The sequence below is a fragment of the Cyprinodon tularosa genome, unplaced genomic scaffold, assembly GCF_016077235.1.
Source record: "Cyprinodon tularosa strain WSP-4 unplaced genomic scaffold, ASM1607723v1 ctg191, whole genome shotgun sequence".
Classification (NCBI taxonomy): Eukaryota; Metazoa; Chordata; class Actinopteri; order Cyprinodontiformes; family Cyprinodontidae; genus Cyprinodon; species Cyprinodon tularosa.
This window is the reverse complement of record NW_024038682.1, coordinates 353466-375298: the sequence shown is the minus strand read 5'-3', so window position 1 is coordinate 375298 and position 21833 is coordinate 353466. Positions and strand designations below refer to the sequence as shown.

General features: G+C 38.2%; 1 protein-coding gene across 5 annotated transcripts; it reads left to right on the top strand.

Moving 5' to 3' along the window:
- Positions 1-62: 62 nt before the first annotated feature.
- Positions 63-21099, top strand: LOC119782334 (immunoglobulin-like domain-containing receptor 2). Of its 5 annotated transcripts, XM_038283264.1 has the most exons (11): positions 63-216; positions 3985-4359; positions 8969-9088; positions 11813-11869; positions 14779-14925; positions 15032-15199; positions 16272-16409; positions 16745-17090; positions 17348-18077; positions 20669-20701; positions 20971-21099. In XM_038283264.1, exons 1-10 carry the CDS (start codon positions 186-188, stop codon positions 20699-20701), a joined length of 2145 nt encoding a protein of 714 aa, XP_038139192.1. In that variant the 5' UTR covers positions 63-185; the 3' UTR covers positions 20971-21099. The 5 variants fall into 5 exon arrangements, with proteins under 5 accessions (XP_038139192.1, XP_038139191.1, XP_038139194.1 ...); XM_038283263.1 differs by lacking the exon at positions 20669-20701; XM_038283266.1 differs by lacking the exons at positions 8969-9088; positions 20669-20701.
- Positions 21100-21833: the final 734 nt, after the last annotated feature.

Genomic DNA, 21833 nt, shown 5'->3' with positions numbered 1-21833 from the left:
AAGTCATTGAAATGTACGCAGCTTTACGCATCTCCCTCTCCCCGTGCGCTGGTGTCCCGTTATAAGCTGCCTCTGCCATCCTGAAGCACCAGCCAGGGATGAGACGGAGCAGGACTGAACTAGGAGAGTGTCCTGAAATGTTCATTAAATTCACCGGCTGGATTTGGAAGCTGATTTGATCCGAAATGTGGTGGATTCCTCTAGTTTTTCTGACAGGTAGGAGAAGCTGCGCTAAATCTGGAACAGTTATCCAACCTGCGGAAACAGATTGGTAAAGGCAGGGTGGGAATTTAGGGGCCAGTCTCGCTGTTTTCTGTCCTAAAACTATTTTTTTTCCGTTGGATTGAGTCATGTATGAATAATCCGGCTTGAAGCTTTGGGGGTTGGGGATCAGGGTTTGTTTTTTTACTTTTTAACTTGTCTTTTCAGACAGGAGAAATATTTCATTAAAAAAAAAAAAAAAAAAAAAAAAAAAAAAAAACAAGCATAAAAACTCTTAAAAGACTAACAGAAAAAAAATTATTAATCAAGAACACTGAGCGTTAAAATTAGATACTCACAACTTATTTGAACTCATCTTATTTAGAAACAACATTTTAAAACTGAGTAAAGAAAGTTAATACTCCATGTAATATTATGGGGATTAAAGTAAAGCCAACAGTTACACACAAATACAGAAAACAAGCCACAGTTCAATTTAAAATATCAAAACTGCTGGTATAAATAGATTCTTGAATTGGTTATTTCTACATCATGCAAAGTGTGGTCATTTTTTGTCAAAAAATAAAACTATTTTTATTCGACGCCAGAGAATTAAAGCTGAAGTCTGTAAGTTTTTAAAAATCACTTTTTTGTCATATTGGCTAAAACTGTCCCTATGCCCAGACAGCAGTACATGTGATATGTAACCTGTGAAAAAAACTGCTTCAATTGGTCCCGCATACTGCCTGTATTTCAATCTGGAAAGAATAATTCGGGACGAGTCAAAACAACCAATCACAGCCAGAGGAGCGTCTGATGGAGTGTCAATCACAGCTCACACACGCTGAATCCCCCCCCCCCTTCTGGTCGCATGCGGTAGCCGCGCAGATGCTGTGAGAGGGGTGGAGCTTGGAGGTGAGGCATGAGTGAAGCAGAGAGGGTGGGGGAGTGGCGTGAAACCTGTTTTTCTTCAAATTTTCAGTCGAAGTCTGCTCTCTCCTCAATGTTACAGACTGCAGCTTTAAGGCAGCAAAAAAGGACAAAAAAAAAAAAAAAAACAAGCATTAAGTTTTCTTCACCTCACCTTCATAACATCCATTGCTTCCCTGTCTGGTCTTCTACCCTCCTCTTTCTTTCATTTTCAGGTATTTGTTAAATCCAGGATGGCCTCACCGTTCTGTTTTGCCAATCATGTGAATGTGCTTAAAACTTGATTTGAAACTCTGAGTTCTGAATGTTTTATTAGCTTCATCTGGTTATTTGCTTTTTTTCTTCAGAACAGAGTATATATGCCATTAGTTGAATTGATTTAGATCACTTATTTAATGTAAACAATGTAAAGACTCCCATGATTATTAGCAAACTGTCAAACTACAGTAGGTTGACATGTTATTTTTTTTAAATAGTTTATTTTTTTGCGCCTTAGGGTCAGAAGTGGGTAGTAATTGGTCATATTTAGTCCATTCAATCTGAAAAACTCACACGGAGAGAAAAGACAATTAAAAATAATTTATTGATACAATTACTTAGTCTTTGGCGCTCAGACCTTGGCAGGAAACATTGCTGATTTTTTTTTATTTATATGCATGAACAGGAGCAAAGAACAGGGTCAGTCTGTAGACTGCTGGTTAGTGAGACGGTATGCTGAGCTTTATGGGGAGATCCAGTGGACTGTGTGAGCTGATACTAGAGCTTCACTTAAGGACCTGGAAGATGGGAGTCCAGTTGGATAACACAGGTTTAGAGAACCTGTCCATGATGAGCAAGCATGAAGCGCCAGTGGAGAGGAAAAACTCCCCATTGGGAAGAAACGTCTGGCAGAACCAGGCTCACGGAATGCATTAAGAGTCCGGGAGGAATAAAACTCTGATGAAGTTTTTGCTACAATGGTGGAAAAGGGGCTGAAGGTGGATTTAAACGGGTCATTTGAAGGAAGTCAGACAGCGGAACCACTTCTAGGTAGTAGACAAGTTGCGGATCGGAGGCCTTTTAAAATTCCCTTGGAATGCTGACTGGCTTTCATGGAGGCGTGTTTCAAGCTGATTGACTGTGTTGTAGGCGGATGAAGGCGAGTAATCAGTTTATTCAGTTGAACTTCCCGCTGGGCTCCATTTACATTTACTAAAGTAAAACTTTTTTTTTTAAATATTTCTAGCTGCAAATTTACTTTGCTGAACGTTTTACTTTTACTTGAGTTATATTCTTGTGAAGTATCTCTACTTCGCTATTAAAGTATCTGTGATTTCTCTGACCTCTGTGAGGAATTTGAACAATTCCAAAATCAGCTAAACATTCAATAAACAATAGATATTAACATTGGAAGTTTGTTAGCATGTCCTAACAAATATACAGTTCTCATTGTAAGGATTGGTTTTCTAAGTAAAAAAAAAAGTATTTCTTCTGAACAAATTTCTTCTTTTATTTTCAAGACATTTATTTTTTATTCTTTAGTCATTTTAGTCTATAAATACTAGATCTTATACATAAAGCCTGTTTGTTTCATCATTTATAAACATTACATTTGATGTTATTAACCAACAGTTAATCAGTACTCAAGCAGCCTTTCTACCAAATCCTTTTTTACTTTTACATGAGTAATTTCTTGGATGACTACTTTTTACTTTTACTTGAGTAAAAAAATGTTAAAGTAGTGCTACGCTTAATTAAGTGCAATTTTTGGGGACTCTACCTACCTCTGCTTAGGGCAGGATAAACTTGCATCCTTGCTTAGCCTGGTTTGTTATGGAATACTAACATTATTGTTTGTTAATGGCTAAATTTACTGTAGATACTGCCACCACTGTGAAAGCCTTAATTTATTAAAGCCATTATTGTTGGCATTACTAAAACAGGCCTTTTCTATTCCCCATATTTATACTCAAAGAAAAACGGAAATCATTGATAAACATGTTGTAGAAGTAGATTAAACTGATTAATCTTCAAATCATGATAACATGAAAAAAAAACTATCCTAAATGTAAGTAGTCTGTTTTAACCCCACCCACTCAAAAGATCCCCTCTTCACCCCACAGTCATTTTTACGGGTGGAGATCATTCCTCCTCCTAGAGTTTGGCCTCACAAATAGTAAAAGGAACAGAGCTGCATGCACAGATGTTTCTGGGTGTGTATGTTTTGCTTCTTGTCTTTCTTCTCTTTTTTTCCACTTATTGTTGCTTCACCGTAGTTTCTAGCATGTTAGTACAGCTTCCAGGTCATCCTGAGACTTAGAGCCCCCATGGCTTCAGGAGCTTGAAAGCAAAGAACAGGTCAATAAACCCCTGCTGGGTTTCTGGGAGCACAAGAAGCTCTAACTGTTGCAACAGTCTTTTCTTTTCTTTTTTTCTACAGATATTGCTCTTGTTCATTTTTTTTTTTTTTTTTTGCATTTTTTGCTTTCAGTGCTCAAAATCTTCCTCCATTCTCTGCAAACAGCTTCAGTATCAGTTTTATTTCAGAATATAGAGAAAATGCTTTGTCTTGTACTGAACTGTGGCTACAAAACTCAGTGAACGCACTAGTTTCAAGATATCAAAGAATTCATTAAAAGACTCAAAGGTCTGGGTTTTAAGAAATACTTAATAAAAAGTGTTACCTTTTTGTTTTGGCACAATATCTAATTTCAGAAAACTATGCGTCCACGGAAACGCATCTTTACTTGCCAATTTTCCCTAATATAATTTTAGAAAAACTCCTCTTTTAGGTGAATATGCATAAAATTCAATAAACATCCATCTAATGTTTTAACCCTCCCATCCTCTCACTGATCCCTCTGCTCGTCACAGGTGTCTTCCCTCCGTCAGGCTTAGGCCTTCATGTGATGGTGAGGGATGAGAAGAGGTATGCGATCCTGTTCCAGTCAGTGGTTCTACCATGCCAATACACCAGCGTTTCCACACAGCCAGCTATGGTGAAGTGGATTTACAAATCGTACTGCAGGGACCGCACAAGGGACTCCTTTAACCTCCCAGACAGCTTGAGTGGAGGCGGGCTGCAGGGTGGAAATGTAGGGACGGGCAGACGCTACGAGACGGGTACAACTGCCAGCCACCTGGACTGCTCTGACAACAGGAGGACTGTCAGGAACGTGGCCTCCATCTCTGGGTCCTCGGTCACTCTCTCTGAGTTCTACAAGAACAGAGATGTTACCATCATCAATAGTAAGCATTTCTCCTCTGCAGATCAAAACTGTGCTCATATACAGTAAACCCTGTCTGCTTTTCTTGCTTGGTGACATTTCAGCCTCCATGTAAACATGCCTTTAGTTTTCTATGTTCCGCTGCTTTGTTGCTTTAATGTCTCAAAGACCTTAAGAGACAGGCTGTTCTTCCATGCATGTGTGTCTTGAAAGGCTTATTCTGCACTGAAGGGTGGTCTTGTTTGCTGGTCTCAGATTTATGGAGCACTAACTCTCTCCTTGAGCCAGGATTTTGGACAAAAGAAAAGTCTTCCACACTGTACCTCATTCATCTCCACCTCTGCTCTGTTCCCTCTGATGTATTTCAGTGTCCACCCCTTCATCTCCCCCCTCAATATAACACTGCTGTCTTTTTCCCTCTCCCACTCTTTTTTTTTAAAGCGTACTAGAGATCTGGTAAACTGACAGAAAAAAGTAAAATCTATGTTGCTGTTGAAGACATCCAGTCATCCATACACATGTAATCCTATTCAAGGTCGCAGTGAGGTTGGAGTCTCTCTGACTAGGCTCTATGCAGGGGGGCTCTGGTAATCACATGGCTAACACGCTCAACACTTCACAGTCCACATATACACATCTCAGACGATTCATTATATAAAGGTTAATCCAAGGAAATCAAAGGAGATTTTGCTTTACAGCTTTTACAAGAATATCTGAGACCGGTCCTACTGCGTCTATCTTTGCCTAACAGGAAAAGGAAGGGAATTCTACTAAGTGTTTCCTGCTTGGTGTATTTATGCATGTGACCCTCTTACAATAGAGTTACTGACCCAGGGTTGTCAGCAAGCCAGTTAGATTTGAACCCTTCAAATCACATTTTTATCACACAACTTAAATCAAAGTGTGCATCTATAACTTGTTGAAGTTTAGGTTTATATATTGTGTTGAGTTCACAAGAGTAGGCTAGTTTGCAAAACAACGTGCACATTAGCTACAACATTTCTACTTCCATCATTCCAACAGAGATCTATGAAACTATTGAGCAAATGTTTTAACGTTCTAAACCACTCCCAAGATCATTTGGACTTAATCAGCTGCCTTTAAAATCTTCTGATGATGTGTTTGTCTGTAACTCTTCGAGCTTTCGGGCATCCTATTTTCCTCTGGATCTTGGCTGTTTTTTTTTTGTTTTTTTTTCTTAAGCACGAGGAAAGCAGGAAAAAAATGTGGAGAAAAAAAAGAAGTTTCAGGGTTAAAAAAAGAATATCTGCTTTTTATAGCACTAGAATCTGGAGTTTATATGTTTAGGAAGTCAAAGTATGGTGGTCTAGAGGTGCAAACTTATTGCAAATACATAAACACAGCAAATACAGAAATTACTATGGCTGTAATAGTATGTAGATTTGTGTAGAATCCAAGGGAACGCATCTCTCTGTTCGCCGCAATTGAGTACCAAACTGTTGGATGCAAGATTCGTTTATGTAGCAGTTTCTGGCTTCATTACATTTTTTTCATCCCACCAGACAAATTTAAATGTTGGACTGGTGAATCTTCACCTCCACTTGACGCAGTGAGCTAACCGTCCTGTCCTAACTTATAACAACCTGGCTTGTTAGCTCGTTGAGCTAGAGGAACACAGTCAGTGTAATGCACGGTTCCAGTTTCACAAACCCGCACCCGTCCGAACCGTCAGTATTACTACCAAACCCGACCTGTTAAAGTTTAACCCATAGCCCGACTCGTTCATACATCAAGATAGACTGAATTCTGTCCCTTCCTATATTTGATGTTTTTTCATTTTTTTTATATGTATGCTTTTCCATAGTTTTAATTTACAAAAATGACAACACAAAAAAAAATACATGAAGTTTGTTTTAAGCAGGAACTCACTCAACATTTTTTGAACTGCTTAATATTACAAATAAATGAATAGATCAATGAATCAACTGTACCCATCCAAACTAAATAAATATCCACCCACACCTGTTTCTTTTTATCGATGTAATTTTCTCCCAAAAAGGAGAACTTTTACATTTTATCCATCCCGTGTGTTATTCAGGCAGTCTTTAGATGTGAATGCCTGTTTGTTTTTTTCTATTTTTCATTGAAAAAGTGTTAAAAACAATTACCGTACAATTACCATTACAACTCTATAAATTATTGCAAACAAAATATTGAGACAAGCAAAGACAACAAAACTAGCACAACACAGGAATCATGCTAACACATACAACACTTACAAAGGGAAAATGCTGCTCAACAATTGCAATCGAGAAAAACTGAAAAATGACCTTTAAAATTGGATCAGACCACAAAAATGAGACAATTCAACTTATACAGCACCCGATCCTTAAAAATGGAATAAACCAGATGCTCAAAGATATTACATTTTCAAAATCTTTAAAGGAAAATGTACTGATGTTTCTTCCCTCCAAGTTCCTCTCAACAACATCCTGTTTAAGTTTTTTCCAAGGGTCTGGTCCACAGATATTCATTTATAATAAAGGCTTTATTTTATCCCAGTTTGTCGTCTCTTCCTAGTGGTGCCGAACACTTCCGTTATTCCGAGGTCATTTGCATCTTTTCTTAGCTTACATTTCCTATGATACTTGCAGCAAGTGTTTGCAAGTGGGGTTTGAAATTGCACCCCTTGCCCATTGTAGAGAAGATATGCATATCAAGTAAATGAGCAATGCCATAAAGTTATAACAACATGGTTTCATTAACTATTTCTTTGACAAAATATCAGGGAGAAAAATTATTTTTGGATTGGTTTCTAATAAATAGCCTGATAACTTGTAGAATATGAGTCAACTTCTAAAGAAATGCATGCTAGACTTTCTATAAGCCTGGAGAACTATTGATCTAGAAGGTGTGTGTCCATATTGCAAAATGTAAAGAAAGTATTATTGGATGACCCAAGATATTGCTTCTTCTTAAGCTGCAATTAAAAAAGTTGACAAAATAAAGGACGTTTCTTGGTGCAGGCTTTTATCAGCCGTTATTTCCTCCCATCATGCATTGTACTGTGTCTTGTCAGTTTGTGGTGCTTCATTTTTTTTCTAAAGTGCAAAATGATATTTTTACTGACCATGCTTCTGTTGGTATACACAGTAATGACATGTGTGCTTTGACCTTCATTAATTGGGTAATTTTGTATCTTTTTCCCATAGGCCTTATCTACCTGAGATTTGCATACATTAAAAAACTTGATAGCGTGAGGAAAGCAGATCTCCTAACCACATGTTGTGAGGTGTGGAACAGAAAGTAGAACAGCAAGCAAAAGTATTTTTCCCTTAATAAATTTACAGAGGTGGCAAAATCAGAGAAGGTAAAGCTAGTGTAATAACTTCCAGTGTGATTTATCCAACTTAAAACTGATTGCAGGTGTAGTTTCTGTCTAAATTTAGCACATCTGAAAATCAGACTAACTTTGTGCAAAATGTGCTAATAAATTCTAAAATAAAAGTATGTTAACATCTTACTATTACTGTTCACACATCTGTGGTGCTGTTAACACTCAATCTCCAGTTATTATATTAGCCTGTCTTTCTTGTAACTTAGGTTATGCGATTGACATGATGACAAATAAAAGTTTGGTCCTATGTTTTATTGTTTTGCAATTGTTCAACAGCTTTTCTTTGAGAGCTTCTGCTGGACCACAATTTTTTCCATTTCTTTATATGAAAAACTTTCATATATAATAAAAAAAAATAAAATTGAGGAAACTTTCCAGTAAATGAAATATTTCTGTTTTATTGTGTCGCTGTGTCTAGAAAGATGATGTGACGGCCGTTACTGATACTCATTGTTTTCAAAACCTGAAACAATGGCTCAGACTGGTTGTCACAGTTGGAATAATGCAGATGCAGAAGCTGCTCTACTATTTTTGTTCCTCCAAGTCATAACACTTGGTTTTCTTTCATTTTACAGAAACAGACAAGGTCATTTCCTTTTCCTCTACCTGCATTTTTTCCACATTCCTACTATCTGTGCTCAGTGCTGTTGAAAATTGCACCGCTTTTCACACTGGCAAAATAAATCCACCCTGCTCTCTCTGTGATGTCAGCCAGTAGCACAAGCAAAATTCTTCAGAACCTGTTATCATCCATAGACACACTCAGCATATCACTCCCAACACATCATTCACAGCATACGCAATTTTTGGTTTTCGCAAGCAATTTAGTACTCCCTATTTGGGATCGAAGTATTTTGCTGTAACTGGTATCAAAAAGCTCCAATAAATATCTTCCAGCAGAAAATAAGGGGGTTGGTATGTTGTCATAATATTTTATATTTATAAAATTTCATACTCCAAATGAGGATCAGAACCAAGTACCTTCAATACAAAGCAATACAGAATTTGATATAAGTGTGTACCATTTATTCAATTACATGATAATACCTGCTGAACGGGGTAGTCCTACCGGTCAGTTTATTTTTTAAACATTCCAAATCGATCATATTTCTTAGTTGTTGGTTTTAAATTAATTATTTTTATGTAAAAAGAAGTGAGAAGATGATTTATTAACACTGTATTCTGGAGTTATTTTCAACACTCCATATAAACATAAAGTGTGTTTAAAAACAGGGAGAGCTGCTTTAAAACGTTGACTTACTCGTTCATTTAGCTGCAGATCTGCGTATAGGAGAGGTGCAGTGGGGAGACAGTGGTGTTTACTTCTGCCAAGTGACGATCGCTGATGACATAGAAGGACAGAATGAAGCTTCGGTGGAGCTGCAGGTTCTTGGTAAGCCATTTCTACTTTTCTACTCTATCCTTTAGCACTAATATATATATATATATATATATATATATATATATATATATATATATATATATATATATATATATATATATATATATATATATATATATATATATATATATATATATATATATATATATATATATATATATATATACTTAAAAAGAAACAGAGGTTGTGAAATTAAGCTGTAAGTAGATATACCACACATATCTGCTGACAGAGCGAGTCACTGACTTTTGTCATGAATATACCCTCATTAAACCTTCAGATTGTTCTTTGTGGTTACTTTCATTAACACATTTAAAATATTTTATGCTTTATTGTAAGTGCTTTTTGTAATGACTGTAAAATAAACTTTTAAATTGTACATTTCTGCATATCAGAGCTTTTAAAATGGGCAGCTGTGGCTCATTGTGGAGCTGATTTACAACAACCAGTAGTTCTTCCTGCACATTCTTCTTTTATTTGAAACCAGAGCAACTGTGTTCAGCTGTACAGTATGTTACTGGGCTTTGAAATGTAGTTTGTGCTAAACAGACTTCAACACTTTAATAGGTCAATGAGGAGTGTGAGTTGTATGTGCATTTTAGTTGTAAACGTTACCACAGAGACTGCTGAGACACCATTTGACCTCTAAGGTGCCCTCAACATCACTGAACACTGAACTTCTGTTTGTTTAATATCCAACGGACTCGAAGTGTAAAGCTAATACATTCAGGTTATAACAAGCAATAAGCAGACCTTATATGTTATTGGATCTACATATTAATCCATCATAGGCACAGAATTTGTCTATTTCCTGATTTTTTTCACCGTTTGAGGCACTTGTTGTGTTCCCATAACAACAGCTGAGGCCACGCTCAGGGTGTCTTTTGTCTTTTCAGCAAATGGCTTCACAGAAAAGAAGGCAGGGAAGATTTAATGATGTGGAGGAGGCAGGGCAGAGCACAGTGATACAATAGGTGCAGAGTAATGCCATGCGAGACACTTCACTGGTATTTTAGAGAAATAGGTGAAAACTCTGCATCCAAACACTAGAACTAAACCTTTGCTCTGCTACATCCTTTATTTTAAGTCATATGATCTAGTTTAATACCGTGACCTCATGCCTCATAAATATAAATATTGGCTTTTGGTTAAACATTCATAGGTATATTGGAGGATTTTCGCAATTTTTTTTAAAAAGAACCGCCGCCTCCACTTAAAAAAAAATGCACATGCACAGCCCTGTACCCGGCACCAAGAGGAAACACCTATTAAACATGTGCAAGAGCAGGCAGCAGCCCATTTTTCCTCATGCACACTCGCTGGTTTCACTCGCTCATACAAGCTTACTTTCCAAATGAAGATTTGCAATTTTTCCACTATGTCAGACTCACCACCGGTATGTGAAAATGGGGACGAGCACGTAGGACGGCCTTACGTAAACATATCAGCAGAATGATTGACAATTGGGAGGACCACTTATTTTGATGATCCACCCGGAAAAAGAACACCCTCCACCATACCTTTAAAGAAAAATGTTTTTGATTGCATTAAGCTGAAGGATATCAATTGTAGTTGTTTTCAAAAATCACCTGTCCTGGAATTATAAGCCTTTTGAATTGAATCTAGACTCACTTCATTATTTAAGGTTTTTCTGGAAACAGAAAAACTAAGTCAAGCAGTTTGTATACATCAGCCTATATGGGATTACAAAAAACATTCCCAAAGAGTCCATCCAAAATAACTAAGCAATAAAAAAATAACAAAATAAAACAAAGTATTCCTGAAATAAATGTAAAAAAAGAATAAGAGAACAAATCTTGTTTATTGAAATCTTCCTAATGAAATCTTTCTGCATTAACTGAAACACATGTTTTGTTTTCCAACCCAGCAAAGACCAGTTTTAATCCTCCACAGAGATTGAACTAAGGTATGTGTGCTGTCAGTTGGAGTCAGGCCAAAATAGTTCAGCTTACACACTGTTTGTGCTGCCTTGCTTTTGGCTCGGCAGGCATAGCTTCACTCCTTTCTGCCAATAATCACACTCTCAACTGCTAAACACAGGTTCTGTTTACGCCACAGGGATATGTGGGGGGGGTGGGGGTTTCACCTCTTAACTTGCTGAAGTTTGTTTATGTGTGCACATGATTTAAGAAAACGTATAATCCTCAATATTGGTTTAATCAAACCTCTTCCTTTCAAGGGTATAGAAAAAGTACACTAGCTACTGTCATAGACGACTATTAAACCATCCACCCTCTCTTAAAAGATATACAAGTTAAATGCACTTAATTAATGATGTTGATCAGACTCTGGGAGTGCCTAATAAATCAAACTGTCCTCACTGCTTGTCCAGAATTTAAAAAAATATATCCTTAACTGGGACATTCGGTTTCTCATGGCCTGTTTTTTTTATCTTCATGGGAATAACTTGAAGTTTCAGTCTTCGCTATCATCAGATAGATAATATTTCCAGACCTCTAAAATCACAAATTTCATGGTCGTTGCACAGCTCTGATATGATAACTTTCTGAAATCACAAACGAATCCTATCTTCATGCTTTGACCTCTCATCTTGTTCTTCTTTTCCTTGCTTTGCTGTGTTTTCTCACCTTAAAGCGTGCATGCAGGCTTCCACCTCAGTATATCCATCTCTCAGTTTGCTCATCTTGATCAGCACTCCTTTGCTCTGGTCACCTTTGCTCTGTCTCTCTCCAGGTTTCTCAGGTGTGCCTGAAGATCTCCTTCCTGACTTTGATTTGAAGATTATGCCAGGTACAGTTGGGGCATAATGCCTTCTACTCTGTATCTGCTTTCCTGCGTTCCACTAACTCTTCCGCTAACTACATCTGAGTTTTTCTTTGGCAGTTTTGCTGAAGAAATACAGGCAAACAAACATACCTGGAGCATCCATTAAATCCAAATAAAAATTAAAAGTTAATGTTCAGATTGGTTATATCAGTGGTTCCCAAAGATTTTCTTCTGGGCCCCCCTTTGGATTACAATAAAATTTCCACGCCTCCCCCCCCCCCCCCCCCCCCCCCCCCCCCCATAACCCCCCCCCCCCCCCCCCCCCCCCATAACCCCCCCCCCCCCCCCAAAAAAAAAAAAAAAAAATCAACTGGGCACACACATCGTTCAACCAGATATAATAAATCTACACACATATTTTGTTTTCAAACTCCACTGAAGTTTATTTCACACTTCAGGTTGCAACAAAACAAACTACACCATCTTTACAGTGGAACACTTTTGTGTAACTGTATTTTTTTTCATAGTTCTATACTGTAGATTAGAAGAGGATTCTTTTTTGTCTGTGTTATTTTAAACATATTTCTTTTTTTTTATTTGTAACAATATTTAACTTTGCTATAATCTATACATTAAAAAAGCCTCTGTGCAAAATGGAGTGAAAACATTTAACAGCTCCCTGAGAGTTTTTTCTTTGTACTTTAATCCTCCCATCTTTTCAGGGGCTGTAGTGAGCCTGCTTTTTGCTGTAGATCTTCTCAAATCTGGGTTGCAGTGTCACAACTGTCCATTATGCTCAGTCAAGCAAGCGCTTTTTTTTTTTTTTTTTCTTCATTCATCCATACCGCTTCCCGCGCCCCCCCCCCCCCCCCCCTGCAATGGCATTGCGCCCCCCGTAGGGGGCGCGCCCCACACTTTGGGAACCACTGGGTTATATCATATCCCACACTTTTATTTTATCTTCCAGAGAACATCTTGTATATTCAAACTTTTAAATGGGCCACCTTGGCGGAAACAAAAACATGATTTTTAACATTTTCCTTGGTGATATATTGTTCTGGTGAGCAATTTTCTTCAATTTTACTTCATTTATTGTAACACAAATGCATTGAATACAACATATGTCTGTAAATTAGCTCTAAGGAAGCTTTAACAGAGTCATTCTGTAGATAACAGGCCGATCCACACCCATCAAGTAATGAGCTGGCCATTGCTCCCGCTAAGATGAGCTGTGTTGGAAAACAGTCATTATGGTCATTATAGTTATTTATGGCTCTGGTTAACATGTCATTTAGCAGTATTTGGTTAAAGGCCTGCAGTTCTAAAGGAGGTGGTGTTTATGTCATACATATTAGTAATCAGATTAAAGACAATCTGCAGGAATTGTGTTAAAATAATCCCGATGTGATGCAATACGTCACTGAGGCTGAGTGGTTGATAGTTGCTCATTTCAGCTGCTTCAGCGTTAGTGGCATTGACTCACAAACATTCCTCCGGAGTCTAAAATACTTAAGAAAGATTGTGTATTTTTGTAGGAGTCATGTTGGCTGCAGATCAGATCACATTACAAGTTATTTAGCTGTAACAGCCAGATTTTCAGTGTTGTAGAGAGCAGCATAAACGGACCTTTTCCTTCCTGCAGCAGGGCCAGGTTTCCTGCCAGGGTGTATTTGGTGTCTGAGTCTGTAGGCCTGTGTTTATGAGACACAGAGAGAATGTGGTGCCGTATATAACATTGTTGAAGGTTTCCTTATCTCTCCTCTCCTTCCCTCTTTTTTGTGTAGTCTCCATAAACAGAGGTTATAGAGGGGGCCTATCTGTTGTTCTTCATAATATGTTGTGCAAAATTATCACCTTTTTGTCGTTTTCTCACACTGATAAAATATTTAGAAAAGCTGGAAAAGGCAAACATGTTTTCATTTAAGTTATTTTAAGGTTAATGACTTCTCTCTTTTGTGTTAATCCTTTGTTTCCCGCTTGATATTTTCGCAATTGATCACAGTTAAAAAACAAATCAGTTTTTTTCACTCTGTGTTATTCAAAAAGCTAAATAGAATTAAAAAGAAATATTTTAAAAGGTATTTGTCACACTATTCTGTCACCTTGAAAATTATCTGTTTTTTAGAGTGTTATGCCTTGTTGACACCAATCATATAGGTTAAACAGTGTCTATAAATGGGAGTAAACAACATTGTGCTGTGGTATTTTGCAAAATTGCTGCTGGTCTGCTTTGTGTGAGGATTTATGCATACTGTAGTTTTGAACATCGACAGTATCTGTCGGAATAAAACGAGTAAGAAGTGGGTAGTAGCTTTAGCATGTTCTGGACAGGATCATACTGTACATTAAATCTAGAAAAGCACTGGAAGAGTGCAGACCTCCACCGAGCAGCTCATTTCCTCCAACATATTGTGACTTCCGCCTTAAGTTAATACTTGTGTTCACAGAGTCACAAGATGCGCCTTCTCTGCAGATTTCAGAAAAAATTCATCTATATCTGTTATTTTGAAAACAGACAGACAAACCAACGCCGATACAAAACATAACCTCCTTGGCGGAGCTAATAAATCAGCTGTGATAAACTAACATGCTTTTTACAGACAAATAAAGATATCATGCTCTTATATTGTCAAATAACCAGCTGCGATTAGCTCAGTTCTCAACTTAATGTGTTAAAGGTCAAATAATTAAGCTGATAAGTAAGACAAGACTTTAAAAGCTGCTCCATTTGATATCTTATCTGTCCACAGCAGTGTGAAAGATCAAGCTGATGGTGAATATTTGGGCAGTTTTAATAGAAGAGCAACTACATTTACAAGATTTTCATTTAAGCATTCGCACAAACATGTATCATGTATCTGCTTGTGCACGTTCGAGCTGCAAAAAAAAGAAATCTGCTTGTTTTTTTTCCCCTATGCTGTGTGTCCTTGCAGAATGGGTGTTTGTGGTGGCTGTGGTGCTCGGCAGTGTTTTATTCCTGCTGCTGGTTGGAGTTTGTTGGTGTCAGTGCTGTCCCCACTCCTGCTGCTGCTACGTCAGCTGCTGGTGTTGCCCTGACACGTGCTGCTGCCCCCGACACTGTGAGGATTAACACACACTTAGAGTGGAAAATGCTTCAGGCTAGGATTATTGGTGATGTATGATCATTTGGTTGTATTGAAGATGTGTGAAATGGTTTCTTTTTAGTGTACGAAGCAGGTAAAGGCATAAAGACTGGAACCTCCACCCTTCAAACTCCAGCCTACCCTCCCTACTTTGTGTCTGGACTTCCAGCCATGGTCCCCATTGCCCCGCCATCACTGGTAGACAAGGTGTCTTCTGCCCCCCCCTCAGATGGCACCCTGGTTGCAGCAGGTAAAGTCTTTCTTTATTTATTCTACTTAAAAAGAGCATCATTAGCCTTATTGCTGGATAAAGACCAAATATAAAAACTGATCAACATTTAAGAATATATTCTTTTATAACAGCAAGTTAAAGCAGCCATGACTTCACTTTTTAGGATATGTTTTGATAAATATACTCCCCTTTATTGACTAATGTAAAATTTAAATTTAGCTAAGGCACATGACCCAGATTAAGAAGTCATTATTTTCTGTGCTGTTGGATCAATTAGAAATTAATTTATTGCAGCTTACCAGAGTGATTTTAATATCAGATTTTAGCAAATCCTAGTCTACGTTTATGCTAAACTTATGCGTAATGTAACCCTTGATTCTTTATGCTGGTGAAGATTCTCAGTCATCCAGGTCATAGTCATTTTAAAAAAGTAAAAAAAAAAAAAACAATCCTCTGGACTTAATTTCTAAGTTTGAAGATGTTTTGCTTCCCATCCAGGAAGGTTTTTCATTGCACAGAACAAAGAACATGCAAAGAACAAGAAACATGCATAGAAAACATGCCTTCCGGTTCAATTTGCATGTTTTCTAAGCCAAAACAAGGCGTTGTTTTGGTCCACTCTATAAAGCCTTGAACTCAAAGCTATTTCTGACGTTTTTAATTGAAAAAGCTTCCTGGATGGGAAGCGACACGTCTTCAAACTTGGAAACTAACTCCAGTGGATTGTTTTTTTTTTTTACTTTTTTAAAATAGCTTTATTTCTTTACTTTATTAGTAATAACTGTTTCATCAAAATGTACCAATACTCATGCACATTAGTCCTTTATCTAAAGTTCAGTATGAGAGACTGATCTGCTGAATGGCAGCAACACCTCAAGCTGAAATTGGTCTGATTCTGGACACCGGTTGGAAATAATGCAATAAGAAATTTATATACTCACTGAAACAGATCTGTTGTTTACTGCAGACAGTTTTTGGAGTTATCAGTTTATTGTACTGGTACTAACTTGTTGTAATGATCAGAAGCCTCCTCTGGCATCACTGGTATTTCTACCGTTCAGCTGTCCTTTTACAATTATGACTGTTACAGTATCTCCAGTGCCAATGCATGCTGTGGGGATGCCCTACCGTGTTCCTTCACCACAGGATCAAAACTCTCTAAGGGTTCTACAGTATGTAGAGAAACAGCTGGCTCACTTCAACCCTTCAAGGTCCAGCAGCAGACAGAGTAAGCTTGATAAATCCGCTCTGTAGCTTCGCTACTGAAGCCTGCTGATGCTATGTGCTGGTTGGATGCTTCCGTTTAGCATTCCCATTTTCTTGAGCCTATCACAGCATGCCTCTCTGCTCTAAGTCTTTCTGCCTGCTGGGTTTCCTGTTGTTCACACATGAACATGTAGCAGATATGCATGCCAGCTTGATTTACTTGGTTTTAACAAATGTAATTCTAAATGTCTGGTTATGTTTCCAAGCTTTGGATTCTACTCCTGTGTCTTCCTTATAAGATACTATTTTCAGTGGTTGCCTTCTCAATAATCTGCTATCCATTTTTTACATATCCAGCCTGCAGTCAGTCAGAGTTGAGCTCCCTCCATGAAGTAGACACCAACTTTCGCCAAACTTATAGAAACGTCCAGAAGAAAGCCCTACCTGCCATCCCTGATCAAGACTCCTCTTGTCAGGAACCCCAGAGCCGCCGTGAGAACTGCAGTCCAGAGCTGCAGCGTCACCGTAAAAACCCCTCATCACCACATCGTTACCATCACCCAGATTCAGACCACCTTGACAGCCAGGATGAGCCTCTACTTCCACGACGATACAGTGATGACCCTCCGTCTTCCTCTCATTCACACAGGATCGGTCGAAGTAAGCGACAACAGAACTCCAGTGATGAGGACACTCACGGCAGGTGCTGATGTTTGTTAATATTTCTGAATTTGGGTTTATTATTAATAATAACAATGCAAAACAATTACTTGGTACAATTGCTATAGTACTATATACACTGTTTTGTATTGTCTGTCGTATTTTTATGTCTAATGACATCTTGCTTTAACTCTTTGTACCGTATATGAGCTACTGGAACCAGAATTTCCCTGAAGGAGTAATCCAAGGGATAAATAAAGTTGAGTCTAAGTCTAAAACACCTTCTTTGATATCTTGTAGATGGAACCCTTGTTCAGAAAATCTGCAGAGAAAGACCTATCGCTCTTCTGGACGGACGGGCTCCCTGGATGAGCTGGAGGAGTTTGCTGCTTCCTACAAACGGAGAGAAAGCAGAGGAAAAGAAAGGAGAGGGGAAGAAATGGTGGAGTATGAGATGGAGGATCTGGAGTACAATGGATACCCCTCCCATCGCAAAGGTCCTCCTCAGCATTATTACAGCAATGAGGATCAGTTTGATGATAACAGTGTGCAAGAAGGTTATACCAGAGCAAACAACAACAGCAGATACAACATAAGCCCTCTTCCTTCTCCTAAAAAGAAGGGGGGCACACGGGAAAGGGAGAGGCCTGAGCCACCACCCCTAGTAATGAGCCCACCATCAAAGTCCTCTCAGGACAGGGACTACGACGCCACTTTCCTGAATAGCTTGTTGGAGCGTAAGGAGAAACTACGAGGAGTTTCCCAGAGAAAGAATGAGGCGCGGTGTGAGGAAGATTTAGATTCACCTTCAAGGGGGGGCATAAAGAAGAGCAGCAGGGAATCCAGTCGGCTCTGTAGCCGCTCTCCCAGTAACAGGCCTGAGGCAGACTCGCTGCCTCCATCTGACTCAGAAAGAACCAGAACTGAAAGACTGTCTCCACCAATGCTTCCAGCAAACGCTCGCTCCTCCCCACTTGTTCATTCCCTGCCTGCTTATAGGGAGGAGCAGCGGGACAAGTCCCGGAAAGTGGTGAGGAAAATCACACACAAATAAGGTTTCTGTGTGCCACATGTTTTTATATTAAAAACAAGAAGTACAACATGTGGTTAGAATTCAATTTGAAGATTCTTATTGATTTAAACCTGAAATATTTATTTATATATCTAACAGTGATAGTTACTGCATTTTATCATGTATTTCCTTTCAGATTCACAAAGAGATAAAATTTCCTAAAATTTAATATTTTTTATGTGAGACAGATAATTTACTTTAGATCAGGCATCCCCAAACTCAGTCCTCGAGGGCCGCTGTCCTGCAGGTTTTAGAGGTTTCCTTGCACAGCTGATTTTAATTAAAAGCTAATTAACAGGCTTTTGCTCTACTGCAATCATTATAATCAGCTGTTTTAAAGCAGGGAAACCTCTAAAACCTGCAGGACAGCGGCCCTCGAGGACCAAGTTTGGGGATGCCTGCTTTAGATAATTATTCTCTGGATATTAGATAGTTAATCAAGTGGATCATCTCTTAAATTACAGACAAGGCTATTGTGAAAGTTATAAAAAAAATTGCAATGTATTCATACTGTGCCAGGAGGTTTGGTTTGTATTTTAACTTATCAATGATATTTCACACATTTGCACTTTTTTGTTCAGACAAAAAAAGTGGTTTTGAAATGTTTAACCATAAAAACACAGAGAAAAGTGTAGCTTATGTATTCAGCCCCTTTGCTGTCATCACATAACCTGCTTTCAGAAGACATTCATTACCAAAAAAAAGCCAACTTTTATAAATCCAGCTGATCTTTAAAGGCCTTTGAAGTTTGTTAGAGAAAACAAGTGAGCAAACTTCATGATGAAGATTAAGGGACTGTAACGATAGCAAAGTGGACCCAAAAGTTTAGCTGGACACAGCAGATAAATGCCTAAAGATTTCTTGAAATATGTATTCATACACCAGCGGCAAGATTAGGAACCTCTTCTCAGAATCTGTGTTAGTAGGGATGCTGAATTTCGTCTCCTCGCTATAGCAGGCTGGTGGCATCGCTGTGGACGTGTATCTTCTGAATAGGAAACATTGGTTTGAATTAGGGTTTGATCCAAAAAAAAAAAAACTACAGGAACAATCAGGAAAGGATCTTCAGATTCCTCAAACCAGGAGGTTGGCAGGAGTAAGTGATCTGGAGATAGAAACTGTGTTAAATCCATAGAAGCAGAAATGGGCAACAGGATCTGTGGATTAGTAAAGTAGGCGGCAGTCAGGAGGCAGAAACAAGGTTGATATCCAGAGATCAGAAGCCAAGAGAATATCCAACTAGGGCAATGCAGAACAGAGAAATCATGGAGGCCGAGATCAGGTAGACATTCAAAGAAGGAACGCTGGCCATTCACTCACAATGGCTTTCAATAATCTGGCTCTGCTTGTTGGGTATACAGTCTGAGTAAATGAGGTGTTATTTAGTAAATGAGGTGGAGTTAAATATCAGTATGTTGTAACCCATATGCTGCAGATATAGAATCAATCAATATTTTCTGGAGTCTCTGTCAGTGAGATCAGTTGGAATATACCATTCTTTTAAGTGGGCTCCAAGTTGACTAGCTGAGTAACATTTGGGCAGAGCACCTTTAGTGTCAGGGGTTTTCTCTATTTTTTTCTGTGAAGAAAGAAAACTGTTGTAACAGGAGGATTTAGAAACATTGAAACAAATAAGCTTTAGTATCTTTTCAGGTTTGATAACTGAGTGCAAAACTAGCCTAATCTAAAATCTGCACAATAATGAAGAGTTTTGCCCTTTACGGAGCTTCCACACTGACTTTTTCTTTATCCGTTTTGTCTTGTTGTCCTTCGATCTACCCACGGTTCCCCTCTCATATCCTTGTTAAGCAGAGATCCTCGTATCTCCTCATAAAATGCAGCTCATGGTCTGTTTTGTTTTTGTAGTAATATCATTAGATATGTGTTCTGCTTATAAAACAGCAACAAACAAAAGAGGGGAAAGCAGCAGTTTAGTCTACTAATACAAGGAAGGAGTCCACTGCAGTAAAATGTTTGCATGATCCCCCGTAATCATGCAAACCCACTTTAATAATCCTTCTGTCTGTTGTAGGTAAGGTACCAATATTCCTTTTGACTACTCCAGGGAGCTATTCCAGCTGGTATTTTTTTTTGTTGCCTCATATACACATATACATTCTCAAGCATTAAATAGGTTAATGTGGTGAGTTTTGCTGATACTCATCAAGCTCACCCCGTATTAAGAAAGCACCTTTTTGAAAGAAAGACCAATAAAAACCCTGTGATGAATTGGGAGCTTCTTCACTGCATCAAAGATATGCTAGTTAATGAAGTCCCCTAATTACTCAAGTAAGAGAATCAATTTACTGTAAATGCTGGCCAAGTTTGCAAGACTGGTCAGAATGCTTCTTTGACACTTATAACCATTATTTTGTTTTTTTCTTTTTGGCACAATTCCCATTCCTTGCTATAAGTTTAATACATATCTTCCACAAATGCTTAAAAGTCAAGGAATCTTTTGAAGTGTACTCTCCTTTGATTCTGTGATGGATGGGGAGTTAGATGTTTTATCAAGCCTACTGTAAGTGTTGTTGTTGTACCTTTGACAGGTCAGATTCAGAAGCTACCAGAATGAAAACTAGGTAGAATCCTCTGTTCTGTATTCTACTTTTTTTCCCATAACATTTATAACTGGTTGTTGACTTACAGACCAACCTGGGACAGACTGGTGTTCAACTTCTGGCCTTCAATTAAATCCTCATTGAAAAATCAACAGTTGAAGAGCAGTTTGTCCCAGGTTCTTCACCATATTAACCCCACACCACTCTACTCAGAAAGATCTACTTAATATTTGCTCTCACTGTTTCTCTGCTCACACTCACTTTTGTTTTCTTGCTGTTGTCTCTACCAGAACACTCTTCTCAGCCGAGACTCACTTATCGTCTGACCAAGTCGGAGACAAAGGCAGCGAAAGGAATCAAGCAGAGAAAGACTGCAGCTGTGAAATCCAACAGGAACCACACATCAGCTGAAAAAAAAACGATGAAACGCACTTTAGGTCTGCGTTTTCCAAGCCTTACTGAAAGAGCTGCATGGGAGAAACACAAGGACAGCTCAACCAGTGAAGGATGACAGTGGCACTGCAGTTGTGATATAACCATGTGATGAAGTCACTGGCTGTGTCATGTATATCTCTGCTGCACTAACATGATGTCAGCGGGACCAATGGCCTGGACTGTTTCTTTCCTTCAGATGCAGTTTTTATCCCCTTTGTCGCTTTAGAAAAGCTCTGCAGAAATACTTGTTACCATTCAGTCACAATGGGTGCTTTAATATCTACTTAATGAGTAATGGGAGTTGAAGAGTCCACTTGTATAATAGATAAAAATGACAACACTCAATGTAAAAAATATATTCTGTCTCTGCATCGGAAAACAATGGGCGTGATTTAATTTATTACCGTTCAACAACTAAAGCACTTACGTTTGAGAGATTTTTTTTGTGAGATTCTTAATTTACATAGAAAAACATCAACACCTTTATAAATGTTTGATTAATGAACACTTGAATTAATAAATTCATCACAGCACTGGGCAAATCTCTTGTTTATTTGCAGTTTCATTCCAAGGAAGCTATTTTCATCTCAGTACATATATTTCTATTCATCTACTAAAGAGTTTTAGAGTTCTTTATTATATATAAACTACTAGAATAGCTAAATAATCTTTGTAAGACATGGATAAACATTTAGAATGTTTCATTCCTAAAACTTTA